Raw genomic sequence first — 15,786 nt, 5'->3', positions numbered from 1 at the left:
GCTTTCACACCCCACTATGGAACTCCAAAGTGTTCAAAATTAAATAAATAAATAGGTCAAGATGAAATAAATAACTATGTGAATAAATAAGACACAGATATGTAATGTGAGAATGATATTGTGAAATAATGGAACACATTTTGAAAAAAATGCTCATTATTGTGAAATATATTGCATTCTGCTATATAAATTTACTTATTATTGTGAAATATTATTTCATGGTCATTATTTTTCACAATAACAGAGATTATTCCTGAGGCATTTTATTTATTTCCAGCCGTTTTTAGTCCAAAATGACCTTTTTTCAAAGTCAGTCTTTATTTCAAAATCCCGTTTTTCCCGATGGTCTATTTATTTCATAATGCGACTTTTCAGCAGAATGACTTTGTCTGTCAATCAATGTAAGTGGGCTGGACCTTTGCACCTATTGGCTTATCGTTTACCATCGACTAGTTTTCCTGGATACCGGCTCCGCGGACGGCTGCTACAGCTAGCAACAGCGTGCTAGGTCAAAAGTCACGGAGGATGGCGGACTGGTGTGAACTTCAGCCAGTTCTGCTCATTTAAGCAAATCAGATAGAGAGGGATCATTTACCTGTAGATACTGTTTTGAGTCGTTTAGATGTTTCTGAAATGCTTGGGATGATAATTGCTCTTCAAGATGTTCGCATCGATGACAGCATTGTCAAAGGTTTAAGATCAATTCAGCACCGTGTTCGTTTGGAATACGCCGAGGAAGAACAGTCTTCAAATGTTGGCCGTCCACGTCTAGAAATCCCGGTGCAGCACTCAGGACTTTAGTGCTGTCCGGGATAACCGTCGGGGTAATTGCCGATACATTTTCTGTGTCTCCGAGCACAATTAGGAGGAAAATGACGGAGGATGGTCTAAGGTAAGTTTATGCTGTAATTGAGCACCTGTGTGATTCTGTACACAGCATTGTTTAGGTGTTGACCTTAATTATGACGTTTGACAATGAATTATTATCGCTTACTTTTTTTTGTTACTGTCTAAACTAAGTGGGGCAGCTACGGCTAAAGCTATCGGCGCCATCTCGGCGTTGAGACACGTTTAGCAGTGTTAGCTGTTAGTGTGTTAACTCGGAGACTGGGGTCAGTGGAGCCTGTAGGAACCTTTTACACAGAGTAGACCCACCAGCTTTCCACAGTCTACTTACTTATCACATCTTGTTAGACAACAGGGTCATTGGTGCTTTAAATAGTACATAGTTGAACGTTTCATTGCTGTTTGCAGTTGATTGTTCTCTGATAACGCATAACAAGGTTGATGTTAAATAGCGAGTTTATTGAAATGGTTTTGTCTATTTCAGCAGCATTATAGATATACTTTCTCTCGTGTCTTCGGTAAAGCTAAAACAAGAATACATTTACATCCTTGGTTCTTTCAGCATTAATTGGAAAACTTTGAGATTTGCTGTGCGCCTCCCAAGCCATTCTCTTTTATCCCACCTGTCAGGTATAGATGGCAATACTTTAAACAAAGTTAAATTTGTTATACCTGAAGAGAACCAATCCTGACCTAGAATGGGTGAATGAATAATTAGTTGGTAGCCAATGCCTAAGCAACTCACATAGGCTCTGGCAGACTCAATAAGTCCATCTAGGAACAGCTGCAGGAAACACCTCTTCAGTTTAGATTTAAAACATGTGCATGCTCTTTCAGGTTGATGAGGATTATGGTGTGGACTGGACAGGACAACATAATCGCTGCCCATCAAATGAGATCACCATTCCTGAGATTCAGCTCCCAGATGCACTGAATGAACAAGACCCTGCTGTGCTACCAATACTTCAAAATCACTTGTAGAAAGACATTATTACATTTAATCAGTTTCTATGTCAGGAGGATTTTTTTTTTTTTAATTTCTACAGCTTTGTAGCTAATACTGACTCAAAACAGCATAACCAATTTCATTTTCAACAAAACAGTGAGTGGCTATAAAACAGGATTTGTTTTATACAGCTGTCACTTTAATGATATTCATTTCTTGGTTGGATATACAGTACATGTCAACTCTGAGCAGATTTAATACAATGAACACAGTACAGTAGTGTAACATCTTAATTCAAATAATTTTTTCTAGAAATTTTTTTGTATCAGTAGCGAGTATAAACAAAACATATTGTGTAATTTATAATGTACAGTGAACAACTGATTTTGATATCTGAACTCTTCATCAGTTTATATTAAAAAAGCCATAAATGCACACCTGTACTCTGTATTTTTCACTGTCAAGTGTATTAAAAAGAACTAGAACTCACTAGATTGTCCGTTTCTTTGAACACCGAGTACAGTAATGTGATGCAAGAAAGAAGAAATGGTCTAATTTTACCATGTGGTTATGGAATCAATCGTAAACCAGACCAAAACCTGAGTCAGTAGAGTTGAGACACACCTGAATGTCCATTAGAAATGACTCATAGGTACAGTAGTGTGCAGGAAGACGTAGTACTTCAAAACCGGTGGAAGACTTTGGAAGATTGCTGTTGACCACTTCCACAGTCATTTCTCGGCAAGACTTCCCATCCTGTCCAAAACTTGATGAGGGCTTTTTGTTGTGCACAAGATGCTGCAACAGAAGATTGTTTTAAACTATAATGACATCCTATATTCATTATTTTGAATCTTTTATGGAGAAATACCATAAAAGATGACCACTTACATACAGGGCACCAGACATTTTTGCCCCACTCAAATTGCTGTTGTAGCTTTTATAGATATTTTTATGTTAACAAAGCTAAAAGTAGTCTACATACAATTCTAGTGCAACTGATAATGCCACCACTTATGTATTGCATGGAGCAAATAACAAAACAAAATTATACTATAGCGTAGAGCTGGGCGATAGAACGATAACGATATGTATTGCGAAATAACCTTTTCTCAATAGAAAAATTAAACTATTGCGATAGACCTCACCGCTCTTGTCCTTTTTATAAAAAAATAAATAAAAATAAATATCGTGATATGAAAAAATCTCATATCGCCCAGCTCTACTATAGTGTACTTTGTTAATGACCCAAGATCACTGGACTGTATGTAATTTACCAAAGTATAATCAGAGAAAACCAATGGCAAAATACCTATCGCAGCAGACTTACCATTTTCAATGAAGGACCGAAGGTAACCTGCCACTCTGCATTTATCCTCGAGAGCATTCCTCTTCTTCCTCATCTTCATCTTCTGTGGCAGGCCACAGTCATTTTATAGCTTTACTTATCTTGTAGTCTTAAGAGCATCAGCAACATTAGGTGTATTTTTATTAAATGTAACCCAGCTGTTCAACTAACCCACGCATACAAAACAGTATATTGGTGTTTTGTGTCAACAATTAATGTTCATCCTTCATAAATTAACCAAATAGCTTTACTATTCAGATGTTAAAAGATGTGACCTGACCTTACCTCACAACAGGGAGCAGTCTCTGATTCCCTTGGTAAGAAAGGAGGAATGATGTCTGATCTTTCTGTCAGAAGCGGCCATACCATGGTTTCCTTAAGCCCTTTCCTCAGCTGCTTGACTTGACGACTTGTTTGTGTTATGACCTACAACGGTGAGACCAAACCAAAACTGAAGTTGGAGTCTGTAAAGTGACACACACTTTAAATGTGTGACTGAGGTGAAGACGTTCAATCTAAGCGGTTAGCAAGTTCTCTGAGTAACTCAGAAACGGACTTGTTTCCTGCAGCCATGCCCTTCACAAGAATTGATACACCTGTAACGTTATTCGCGCCCAGTGTTTTGCATTTGTCGGTGCCTTAAGTTTATTTTGAGCTGCATACTGCCGCCAGCTGCATAGGAGATGCATTGCACCATTAAACCTAAATCGACAATTCATGTGCTATTACTTATGTCTGAGTAAAGGAGCAACCAATCACACAACTGGCTCCGCCCTGTCTTTCTTGATTGACAGACAAAGTCATTCTGCTGAAAAGTCGCATTATGAAATAAATAGACCATCGGGAAAAACGGGATTTTGAAATAAAGACTGACTTTGAAAAAAGGTCATTTTGGACTAAAAACGGCTGGAAATAAATAAAATGCCTCAGGAATAATCTCTGTTATTGTGAAAAATAATGACCATGAAATAATATTTCACAATAATAAGAAAATTTATATAGCAGAATGTAATATGTTTCACAATAATGAGCATTGTTTTCAAAATGTGTTCCATTATTTCACAATATCATTCTCACATTACATATCTGTGTCTTATTTATTCACATAGTTATTTATTTCATCTTGACCTATTTATTTATTTAATTTTGAACACTTTGGAGTTCCATACCCCTCATGTTCTTCTTGTGCCCACCACTAGAAGCATGCCTATGGAAAAAGTGCGCCGGCACACAGTGCAGTGCGCTTTAAAGGTGTTATCGTGCACTTTTCCAGCCAGGTGTTTTCCTTTTCCCATTCCTCTCTGTACTTTTGCAGCCTTTTTTTCTTTCTCTGAGCGAACAAACATTGCTGCTCCAATGCTGGGCTTACACTGTGCGATTTTTGGCCCATTTTGAGCCGATTTTTGAGTCGTGCGACCGATTTGGTGATCGGCCCGATTTTGGCCTTCATCGTGCATCGTGTAGTATACGTGGGGTAACGAGAAGCGATTAACACCTCACGACCAGGGGCCCGTTCTTCGTACGTCGCTTACTACATCCAAGATCAAATGACACATCCAAGATCAAATCATCGCGCTAACCGTGAGCTCGCTAATCCGGTTCCCCGAACACACCTGCTGTTGACGATTACTACAGCTGGACGCAGGAATGTGACATCACTGGGTGTTGTAAAAGGGGCTACGCATCGATAGTAGAAACATTGATCGGCAACCCGCTGATTGGTCGGCGAAAATGTCGAAGGGGCGTGCTCGGTATTTTCCGGCAGCAGAGCAAGAACTCATGAGTGAGGGATTACAGGAGTTTCAGAGTTTAATTAAAACGCAAGAGAACACTGCAAAGGCTGCAAAAGCAAGGAGAGAGGGCTGGCAGAAAGTTGCTGACAAATCAAACTCGTAGGTAATTTAATAATAATAATAATAATGGATTGGATTTATATAGCGCTTTCCAAGGCACCCAAAGCGCTTTACGATACCACTATTCATTCACTCCCACATTCACACACTGGTGGAGGCAGCTACGGTTGTAGCCAGGCTGCCATATCGCGCCATCGGCCCCTCTGGCCAACACCAGTAGGCGGTAGGGTAGATCTATCATATGACACTATATTGTCCAATATCATATGGCATTATATTATATTATAATATGTTATATTATATCCCCTTTCACATTAGAGCCACAACAGGACCCACAAGAACATGGGAACAAGTAAAAGTGGAATACAGGAGTATTCTACAGAATGGTAATATTTATCTCTTAGATTGCTTTGCGTCTCTTGGCAAGGTAATACTGACCTGTAATACTCTGTTAGTTTGTTCATAACAGCAACCAAGAAAAGGGCAGAGCAAAAAAAGACAGGTGGTGGTCCTGCACCCCCTCGTCAACAAGTTGGTTAAGTAAATAATACCCTCACGGGAATATCGATATCTCTCTATGAGCACACTGTCGCGCTGAGCTAAAGGATCCTGTCTATCCCGCAATATACGCTGAATTCTGAGGACTCTCCTTATCAATCTTGCACCTTCCGCAATGGGTTGGTCGCGTATACGGACAGGACATGGCTGCGACAGGCTTCCCAAATCCACCTTCGCTTTTATAGCCGTGGTCTCTCATCTTGATTACACGAAGTAATTTACAATTACTACTCTGAAATATGAATTACATCTGTAATAATCACATACATGTAATAGAATGTTAATAGTTCATTTCCCTTTTTTAGAAAATGACCTGTATGTATCTGTGTGACATCAATAAAAGGATCAAGTGCTGCATTATCTTTAGTTACATTGATAATATTTATTTATGGTGAAACAGTGGAAAAATATCGCTGTTGCTTTCGTATAAATGAAGCGGACATACCTGCGTGGCCGCGATCTAATCCTGTTTACATAAAGTAAGCCTGCTCCCGAGCAGGTTTACGCTTACGGCTCTGTTGCTATGACAGCAAGTCCCGGATGAGCTTCGGGGAACCGACTGATCCAGGATCACGCGAAATCGTCAACAATCTAATCCGGCTAACCTACTTAGCGAGGTACGAAGAACGGGCCCCAGCTCCCGATCATCAATCGGTCGTGAGGGTGTCAACACAGCCGCTCACGCGCTAACACGTAAACGTCGGTGAAAAAGATGGAGCAGCACGGCTGTGCGGCGTGTGATCTGGACCCAAGCGATGGAGGCACAACTTGTAGAACTTTGGAAAGCTCATCCGAGCCTTTTCGATGTGGCATCACAAAATTATCACGACCACAACAACCGTGAAAATAGTTTGATTTACATCGCTGCTTAATCACAGCTGCCTGATCAATGTTTTTCAATTTAGCAAAGTTGATGGTGGTGGGGTGTCTGTGTGAGTGAAAGACAGAGAGGGAGAGCGAGCGACAGAATTTCTGTTATAACCTTCATTTTATGGAGGCACAGTGTGAGCACTCAGGTCTCATCAGAGCATCGGGCGGTATAGTGTGAGACTCTGCATCGTGACCTACCAACTTCTAACCCCTGTGAGTCAATCGTGCAGTTTGAGCAGGAGCTGAATAACGTGAATGAAAAAAAATCGCACAGTGTCTGCCCAGCTTTAGGTGTACTGTCGTCCGAGACTTGCACCGCAGTGTCAGCGTTTGTTTCCCTGTTGGCCATGCTTGTTGTTGTGGTCATCTGTTGTCTTCCGGTATTTTCTCCGCAAGCGAACTTTCCTCGACCAATGAGATAAGCGGTAATCTGAATTGTCATACTCGAATTGTCATAAGTGTGCTGTCAGCTCATTGGTCACAAAGCAGGAGAGGGGCTGGGAATTATGTTTTCAAACAAAGCGTTAATTCCATTAACATTTATAGACTACTTTTTATTCTCACTGTATTACGGGACAAAGTGCGTCCCTTATTAGCTCAATACGGGACGTGTACTTTTGTTTCTAAATACGGGACGATTCCGTTTTTTAAGGGACGGTTGGCAACCCTATCCCTGAGTGAACACGGTGTACAGATGGGTACAGACAGCAGCCTCAGAGCACCCATCTAATATGGAGACTACAAAGGCAGACAGCAGGCGCAATCCTTTGGCCACTGCCAGCTTTTTTTCAAGGGTCTTTTTGTGGTAAGTGCATTAATGAAGATATTGGATTCCTCAGCATGTTGTTAGTATATCAGTCAAAAGAAAGAAGAAAGTTTCTGCAAATTATTCCGCACTGAGTGACAGCACTTAGGCAAGGCAAGGCAAGGCAAGTTTATTTGTATAGCACAATTCAACAACAAGGTGATTCAAAGTGCTTTACAGAGACATTAGAAACAAGAACAAATAAAAAGCATGATTTAAAATTGATTAAAACAAGCAAATAAACTAACTAATTAACAAACAAACAAACAAACAAACAAAACAGTATATAAAATCAAAACAGATAAAATCAGAACAGTAGATAAAATCAGTAGTTAAATGTAAGTTTTGAAATTTAAGCTTAAAGTGTGGATTTGGTGCTTTATTCAAATGCAGCTGAGAACAGGTGAGTCTTCAACCTGGATTTAAATAAACTGAGTGTTTCAGCTGATCTGAGGCTTTCTGGGAGTTTGTTCCAGATATAAGGAGCATAAAAGCTGAATGCAGCTTCTCCGTGTCTGGTTCTGACTCTGGGAACTGATAAAAGACCGGATCCAGATGACCTGAGGGATCTGGATGGTTCATACTGGGTCAGGAGGTCATTGATGTATTTTGGTCCTAAACCATTCAGAGCTTTATAGGCCAGCATCAGAACTTTAAAGTCTATCCTCTGACGGACAGGCAGCCAGTGTAAGGACCTCAGAGCTGGACTGATGTGGTCCACTTTTTTGGTCTTAGTGAGGACTCGAGCAGCAGAGTTCTGAATGAGCTGTAGTTGTCTGACTGATTTTTTTAGGTAGACCTGTAAAGATGCTGTTACAGTAATCAAGCCTACTAAAGATGAATGCATGGACTAGTTTTTCCAGGTCCTGTTGAGACATCAGATCTTTTATCCTTGATATATTCTTGAGGTGATAGTAAGCTGACTTTGTTATTGTCTTAATGTGTTTTTCTAAGTTTAGGTCTGCATCCATCACTACACCCAAATTTCTCGCCTGGTTTGTGGTTTTTAGATGTATAGATTGAAGTTCTCTGGTGACCTGTAATCGTTTTTCTTTGGCGCCAAAGACTATTACCTCAGTTTTGTTTTTGTTTAGCTGGAGAAAATTGTGGCACAACCAGTCATTGATTTCCTCAATGCATTTACCAAGAGCCTGTACAGGGCCTCGGTCTCCTGGTGACATTGTGATATATATTTGTGTGTCATCTGCATAGCTGTGATAGTTTATTTTGTTGTTGTTTATAATCTGTGCCAGTGGGAGCATGTAGATGTTAAACAGAAGGGGTCCCAAGATGGAACCTTGGGGAACTCCACATGTGATACTTGTCTGCTCAGATGTGAAGTTACCTATTGATACAAAGTATTTCCTGTTTTCTACGTATGTTTTGAACCAGTTTAGTACAGTTCCTGAAAGACCTGTCCAGTTCTCCAGTCGTTTGAGTAATATGTTGTGGTCAACTGTATCAAATGCTGCACTGAGATCCAGTAAAACTAGGACTGACATTTTTCCACTGTCTGTATTCAGACATATGTCATTAAACACTTTGGTCAGAGCGGTTTCAGTGCTGTGGTTCTGTCTAAAACCTGACTGGAAGGCATCGTAGCAATTATTCTGTTTTAAGAAGTAACTGAGCTGTTGAGAAACTGCTTTTTCAATGATCTTACTTAAAAACGGGAGATTTGAGATCAGCCTGTAGTTGTTCATTTGTGTCTTGTCAAGATTGTCCTTTTTCAGTATAGGTTTGATTACAGCAGTTTTTAGTGATTCTGGAAACACACCTGATAATAAAGAAAAGTTGACGATCTGTAACAGGTCTGACTCTAAAGTCTTTGAGACCTTTTTGAAAAAACTTGTTGGCAGGACATCTAAACAGCAGGAGGAGGAGTTCAGTTTACCTAAGATGTCCTCCAGGTCTTTGCTGTTAATAGGTTGAAACTGTTTCATGGTGTTTAAACAGTTTTTTGGTGGACACAGTACATATCCTGGATCTGCTGTTGATGTACCAATTGCTTGTCTAATTTTTTGGATTTTTTCAGTGACGAATTTGGCAAAGTCATTGCAGGCCATGGTCGAATGAAGTTCAGCTGCCACTGACACAGGAGGGTTTGTTAGCCTGTCAACTGTAGAAAATAAGACCCGAGCATTATGGCTGTTTTTAGTGATGATGTCAGAGAAGTAGGACCTCCTTGCATTCCTCAGTTGTAAATTATAATTGTGAAGTTTCTCTTTATAAATGTCATAATGAACCTGGAGGTTTGTTTTTCTCCATCTGCGCTCAGCTTTCCTACACTCTCTTTTTTCTTTTTTCACCAGTGTGGAGTTTCTCCATGGAGACTTTTTCCTTCCAGAGATAACCTTCACCTTAATGGGAGCAATAGTGTCCATTACATTTAACATGTTAGCATTGAAGCTATTGACGAGCTCATTGACTGACCCTCTGGGCAGGTCAGGTGTTAATGGGAAGACCTGGTTAAAAATTGCACTACTGTGTTCAGTTATACACCGTTTTGTGATCACTGTTGTTGATATATTTGTGTGGGCTGAGATTTTACTTTCAAAGAAAACACAATAATGATCAGACAGGCCCACATCAGACACAGTAACCTTTGAAATGCTCAGGCCTTTGGAGATCAGTAGGTCAAGAGTGTGTCCTCTATTATGTGTGGCCTCTGTTACATGCTGAGTCAGCCCAAAGTTGCCCAGAGTGTTATTCAGGTCTTTAGTCCCTTTGTCCTGAGGGTTGTCCACATGAATGTTAAAATCCCCAGCAATAATTACACAGTCAAAATCAACACAGATCACAGACAGCAGTTCACTGAGGTCATTAAAAAAGTCTGTGCAGTATTTGGGAGGCCTGTAAACATTAAGAAACACAACTTTGGATGGGGCCTTCAGCTGTAAAGCCACATATTCAAAAGACTGAAAACTTCCAGGAGATAGCTGCTTACATTGAAATGATTCATTAAATAAGACAGCAACCCCTCCTCCTCTCCTGCTCGCCCTGACCTCACTGATAAAACTGTAGTTAGGAGGGGTCGTCTCGATGAGAACAGCTCCACTGTTACTTTGGTCCAACCAAGTTTCAGTTAAAAACATAAAATCAAGGCTGTGCTCAGTGATTAAATCATTAATTAAACATTAGATCTCTAGCTGGGAAAACATTTTTAATAAAGCCAACTTAAGTGTTTTAGAGGTATTACTTGTCCCCTCGTGTTTGGGAGCAGTCTGTGGCACACAAGGTATGTTTACTATGTTTAAAGATCTTTTAGAGTGCAGCTCTCTGTGTTTTGACCAGGCCACATGTCTCCTGTCACCTAAAAGTACAGAAATTTTAAAACCTTCTAGTAAACAGGGTCCCAGCTTCTCCTGGGAAAAGTCATCACTGCCATAATCCTCACAGCCCGGACCCTTCACACATCACGCATCAGACTGCGGAGACAGGGCATGAAGAGGAACTAAGGGGGGCGAGGCTGGGCAATGTGACTTCGATTGCTCTGTTGAGGGTGGGGCTCGATGGCGAACCTTTGGCCGCTCTGGTGGGGGGTTTATGGGGGACAAAAAGGGATTGGGACGGGGGGTAGATCTGAGCCCAGCATTGACCCGCTCCATCATCTCCTCAGTGAATTTCAGGTGTGAGGAGGAGGGAGAAAGGGAGGGGGAGGAGGGTGATGGCCTGTCAGGGGTTTGGGGGACTGGGGAAGGTCGTGGTCCCTTGTCCTGGTCGTTGGTGTTGTTGAGAGAGTTGGAGGCAAATAGGGACCCCTCTTCTTGCCTTAGATGTCTCTCCTTTCTGAGGCTCTTCCTCAGATGCCATGGATGTCTCTCCTTTCTGAGGCTCTTCCCGGGTGGGGGCAAATGGAGCTCCTCCTCAAGGTTTCTGCTGGGCTTTGTCTGTTCTTGGAGTACTGTTTGTTCCTCTTTATGAGATAACTCCTCGTTTATCTCAGCCTTGGCACCAAGCACGGATGGATGACGTATGGAATAAAACAAGTTGGAGGTGAACAGTTTCACCCCCGACTTGTTAAAATTAAATCCATTTGCTTTGAACAGATGCCTGCGTTCCCAAAAAATATTAAAGCGTTCCGTCTGAAATGGGAATAAAGTATATCATAGAGATGAATCGGAATCTAGGAGCGAAGAGGGAATTTTTATTTTTATTTTTGTGTACTCAGTAACGACTAGAAGACTCGGGTAACAAGTAACTGAGAAATCAAATAGGTTAGAACTTAAAGGGCTTGCGGATCTTTTGATCTTTTTAAAGTGGGCTTTTAAAAAAGGCCCGTTATATCTACAGGGAGAGTGTAAGTCAATCGTTCTATAAATGTCAAATGTAAACTGTCCATATTCCATAGGTGACTGAATATAGGCTTCCCCTTCGCATAGGGGCTTGTACATATTGTACATAACAAATATGTGTCAGTTACTTAAAGAACATCACGTGATATATCCCCTACGGGCATTCCGATGTACGTCTTGGTCTAGTCCCAATGTGCAAACTGATGCTCTCACAAAGTCTGAGGCTCTCAAGTATTTTTGAAAAGCTTTCATGCAAATAGAAGTTAAAACACGTTCTTTATTGCACATCTAGTTTAATCAGCCGTTTCTTTTTATTGGAGAAAACTGATGAGACTATTGCAATGAGCTCACTAAGTGACTTCAGTGAACTCTGTAAGGCTTTACAGAGAAACAAACCAGGGCCCTCTCTCGTTTCACAGACGACATTTAACATGTTTAGCAGTCACAGCAAGTATTCCTATTTGCTCGGAAGATGAAGGCGAGGCCAGAGCAGCTGTTTGCTATCTGCAACTTCACCACTAGCTGCCCTAAGTCGTACACACTGCTTTTTTAAAGGTTTATATATAGACTATATAGAAGTGGGTGTAGTCATTCGTTTCTCTGGACTGCAGTGTGAAGTCAGCGTATGCAGATTGATTCATTCCCACAGCCAGCCTCAAAGAGCTGTCTTTTTCTTTCAGCACCAGTTGCTTTCCTGTGCTTATTAGTTATTCATACACTGATCATCATCACTTGCTTGTTAATTCAAGAAGCTGGATACCTGTGAATTTACATTGTAATTTTAAATGTTCTTCCGGGACTGTGGCCGATATTTGATGTGTGAACAGCATTAGCTTTAAGAGATCCTCCAAGTCCATCACTAGAAACACTGTTTCTCCAAATAACTCATTAAGCACAAATAGTTCAGACATTCACAGTCAGCTTAGATATGTCTTTTCTAAACCACAGTGATTTGTATTTTTCTCTGCCAGATGGAAATGGTTTGTTTTTTTCTGTTTCAGTTGGTTAAACCCCCTGTTACAGCTTGGCCAAAAACACAGGCTCGAGAAAGGTGACATGTACAGTGTCCTTCCGGAGGATCGGTCTGAAACCCTGGGAGAGGAGCTGCAGAGGTACTTCAGCAAAAGGCTAATGTGACAAAACCAGAAGTGGTGCTGGTTAAGAAACATGTCTGTTTGTTTCAAGTTAATGTTTTATTTTTTTATAGTGTGGATTGCCATTCTGTCAACCTGCCACTGCTTGTAATATCAAGTGCTTTCGAGGGTCTGATAATTGTGTTACTGACCTGCTGCTAATTAACCTAATTAGCCTCAAAGTCCTCCAGTTGTTTCTTTTTAGTGCCACTTACCTTTGCAGCCTTCTCTTGCCCTGTCCCAACTTTGTGAGATATGTTGCTGCCATCAAATTTCAATGCAAATAATTTTCATAAAATAGTAAAGCACCTCTGTTGGAAATGTGTTTATAAATCCTGGGCTCAACTAATAAATTCATTTGATTTGCAGATGTTGGAACGAGGAAGTAAAAAAGGCTTCAAAGGAACTATGGAAGCCGCAGCTCTCCAGGGTTCTTATAAAGTGCTATGGAAAGTCCTATGCATTAGCCGGCCTGTTTGAATTTTTTCTGGTATGTTGTGAATATTTACAATTGGCACCAGTGTTAAAACAATCATTCATGCACAGGTCGTATTTGAGATTTTGTGCGGTTTTCTGGCCATATTATTTCAGATGAGCTAAAATAAAAAGGAATACTGTAGTTTTACTGTATTATTGTATTACTAGCAGATATTTGAACCAATTTACCACATCCAGTACTAGTAATGGATAGAGTGAAGCTTGTTTGCATATTCCATTATGTATTTATTGTCTTTGTCGTAAAGGAGGCAATCAAAGTGATCCAGCCACTTCTTCTGGGAAAAATAATCCTTTTCTTTGAGAATTATCACCCAGATGATCAGAGGAGTCTTTGCATGGCGTATGTTTACGCTGCTGCGATGTCCATCTCCACGTTTGGACTGACTATCCTCCAACATCTCTACTACTATCATGTCCAAAGAACAGGCATGAGGATTAGAGTGGCTATGTGTCACATGATCTACAGGAAGGTCAGTGAAGATTCAGAAAATTTGCACAAGAGATGCAAATTTTTGAGCTCACAACTCTCAGAATAATTTTGTAAATTTTTCAAGCTGTTAAGTAAAAATGTTCTCATCAGGCTCTTGGTCTCAGCACTGAATCCATCGGACGAACAACCACCGGTCAAATAGTGAACCTACTTTCAAATGATGTTAATCATTTTGATGAGGTAAGGCAACAGATGACCTAAATTTGTAAGGGTCAAGAACCAACTCGAAACTACATTTGGAGAATTGTAACCGAGACAACAGAAGGACAGAGGGTTAACCTGGATGTACCCTTTGAAACCTTTTTTCATTAGGTATTTGAGTAGATGGGTATTTGTGGTAAATACAGGGTTTTTTTTAGATATTATTTAAAAGTTACTACACTAACTTGCCACAGGAGAATGATAAAGATGAAAAATCTGAACTCTTGACCCTCTGCTTGATGTTATACACTCAACAAAAATATAAACGCAACACCTTTGTTACTGCTCCCATTCCCCATGGGATGGACGTAGAGACCTAAAATTCATTCCAGATACACAATATAACCATCCCTCCCAAACAGTGGTCACAAATCAGTCCAAATGTGTGGTAGTGGGCACATCTGCTATATTGAGATAATCCATCCCACCTCACAGGTGTGCCACATCAGGATGCTGATCTGACATCATGATTAGTGCACAGGTGTACCTCAGACTGTCCACAACAAAAGGCCACCCTGGAATGTGCAGTTTTTTGCGCTATTGGAGGTCTGGGGACCCAGAACCGGTCAGTATCTGGTGTGACCACCATTTGCCTCATGCAGTGCAACACATCGTCGCATGGAGTCTATCAGATTGTCAATTGTGGCCTGTGAAATGTTGGGCCACTCCACTTCAATGGCTGTGCGAGGTTGTTGGATATTCGTGGGAACAGGTACACGCTGTCGTATACGCCGGTCAAGCACATCCCGAACATGCTCAATGGGTGACATGTCCGGTGAGTATGCTGGCCATGCAAGAACTGGGACATTCTCAGCTGCCGTCTGCCCTGAACAATGTGAACCATGATTCATCCGTGAAGCGCACACCTCTCCAACGTGCCAGACGCCATCGAATGTGAGCATTTGCCCACACAAGTCTGTTACGGCGACGAGCTGGAGTCAGGTCAAGACCCCGATGAGGACGACGGGCATGCAGTCAAGCGTCCCTGAGACGGTTTCTGACAGTTTGTGCAGAAATTGTTTGGTTGTGCAAACCAATTGTTCCAGCAGCTGTCTGGGTGGCTGGTCTCAGACGATCTTGGAGGTGAACCTGCTGGATGTGGAGGTCCTGGGCTGGTGTGGTTACACGAGGTCTGCGGTTGTGAGGCCGGTTGGATGTTCTGCCATATTCTCTGAAACGCCTGTGGAGACTGCTTATGGTTGAGAAATGAACATTCAATGCACGGGCGACAGATCTGGTTGACATTCCTGCTGTCAGCATGCCAATTGCACGCTCCCTCATTGCTTGTGGCATCTGTGGCATTTTGCTGTGAGACAAAACTGCACATTCCAGGGTGGCCTTTTGTTGTGGGCAGTCTGAGGTACACCTGTGCACTACTCATGATGTCAGATCAGCATCCTGATGTGGCACACCTGTGAGGTGGGATGGATTATCTCAATATGGCAGATGTGCCCACTACCACACATTTGGACTGATTTGTGACCACTGTTTGGGAGGGATGGTTATATTGTGTATCTGGAATGAATTTTAGGTCTCTACGTCCATCCCATGGGGAATGGGAGCAGTAACAAAGGTGTTGCGTTTATATTTTTGTTGAGTGTATATAGGGCAGGGAAGAGGTCTGGAAGTGTCAATATAAAGCAAATCAATACAAAGTTGTCCAGAGAGATCACATTTATTGTATGACGAAACATTTCTGTCCACTTCCAGGATTACAGCACACCATCTATAGAGCAAAAGGTCTGGCGAGTCCCTGTTCAGACGGTGGCATCACAAGATGACTGATTTTGAGCTAATACAAGACCTCACAATAACTTCTAATCAATGAGATTGACTGAGAGCAAACCTTCAACTGATAGCTAGCTATGTCATAAGGATGTATATAGGCAATTTTTGTATGGGTAGGACAATTAAGTTTACTTTTGTCTAATTCACAGGAAGTT

The 15,786-nt window shown here is 41.2% G+C and overlaps 1 protein-coding gene and 1 long non-coding RNA gene across 2 annotated transcripts in view; both read left to right on the top strand.

The window, feature by feature from the left end:
* Positions 1-19: 19 nt before the first annotated feature.
* On the top strand, positions 20-2,281 carry LOC146681538 (uncharacterized). Its single transcript, XR_014918128.1, has 2 exons — positions 20-892; positions 1,684-2,281. It is a non-coding gene; the product is annotated as an uncharacterized LOC146681538 (long non-coding RNA).
* Positions 2,282-6,997: 4,716 nt separating this feature from the next.
* Positions 6,998-15,786, top strand: part of LOC146681536 (ATP-binding cassette sub-family C member 4-like) — a 37,774-nt gene continuing 28,985 nt past the window's right edge. The window contains exons 1-5 of the mRNA XM_085449066.1: positions 6,998-7,226; positions 12,523-12,633; positions 13,024-13,144; positions 13,398-13,622; positions 13,733-13,822. Coding sequence (XP_085305192.1) covers positions 7,153-7,226; positions 12,523-12,633; positions 13,024-13,144; positions 13,398-13,622; positions 13,733-13,822 — 621 coding nt within the window. The 5' untranslated portion in view covers positions 6,998-7,152. The remainder of the gene's footprint in view (positions 7,227-12,522; positions 12,634-13,023; positions 13,145-13,397; positions 13,623-13,732; positions 13,823-15,786) is intronic.

This window comes from Copadichromis virginalis, linkage group LG23, assembly GCF_057382275.1.
Source record: "Copadichromis virginalis isolate Kocher_CV1m ecotype Utaka linkage group LG23, C_Virginalis_male_GT1.1, whole genome shotgun sequence".
Classification (NCBI taxonomy): domain Eukaryota; kingdom Metazoa; phylum Chordata; class Actinopteri; order Cichliformes; family Cichlidae; genus Copadichromis; species Copadichromis virginalis.
Note: the sequence above shows the minus strand (reverse complement) of the source record. Positions and strands in the feature narration are given on the sequence as shown.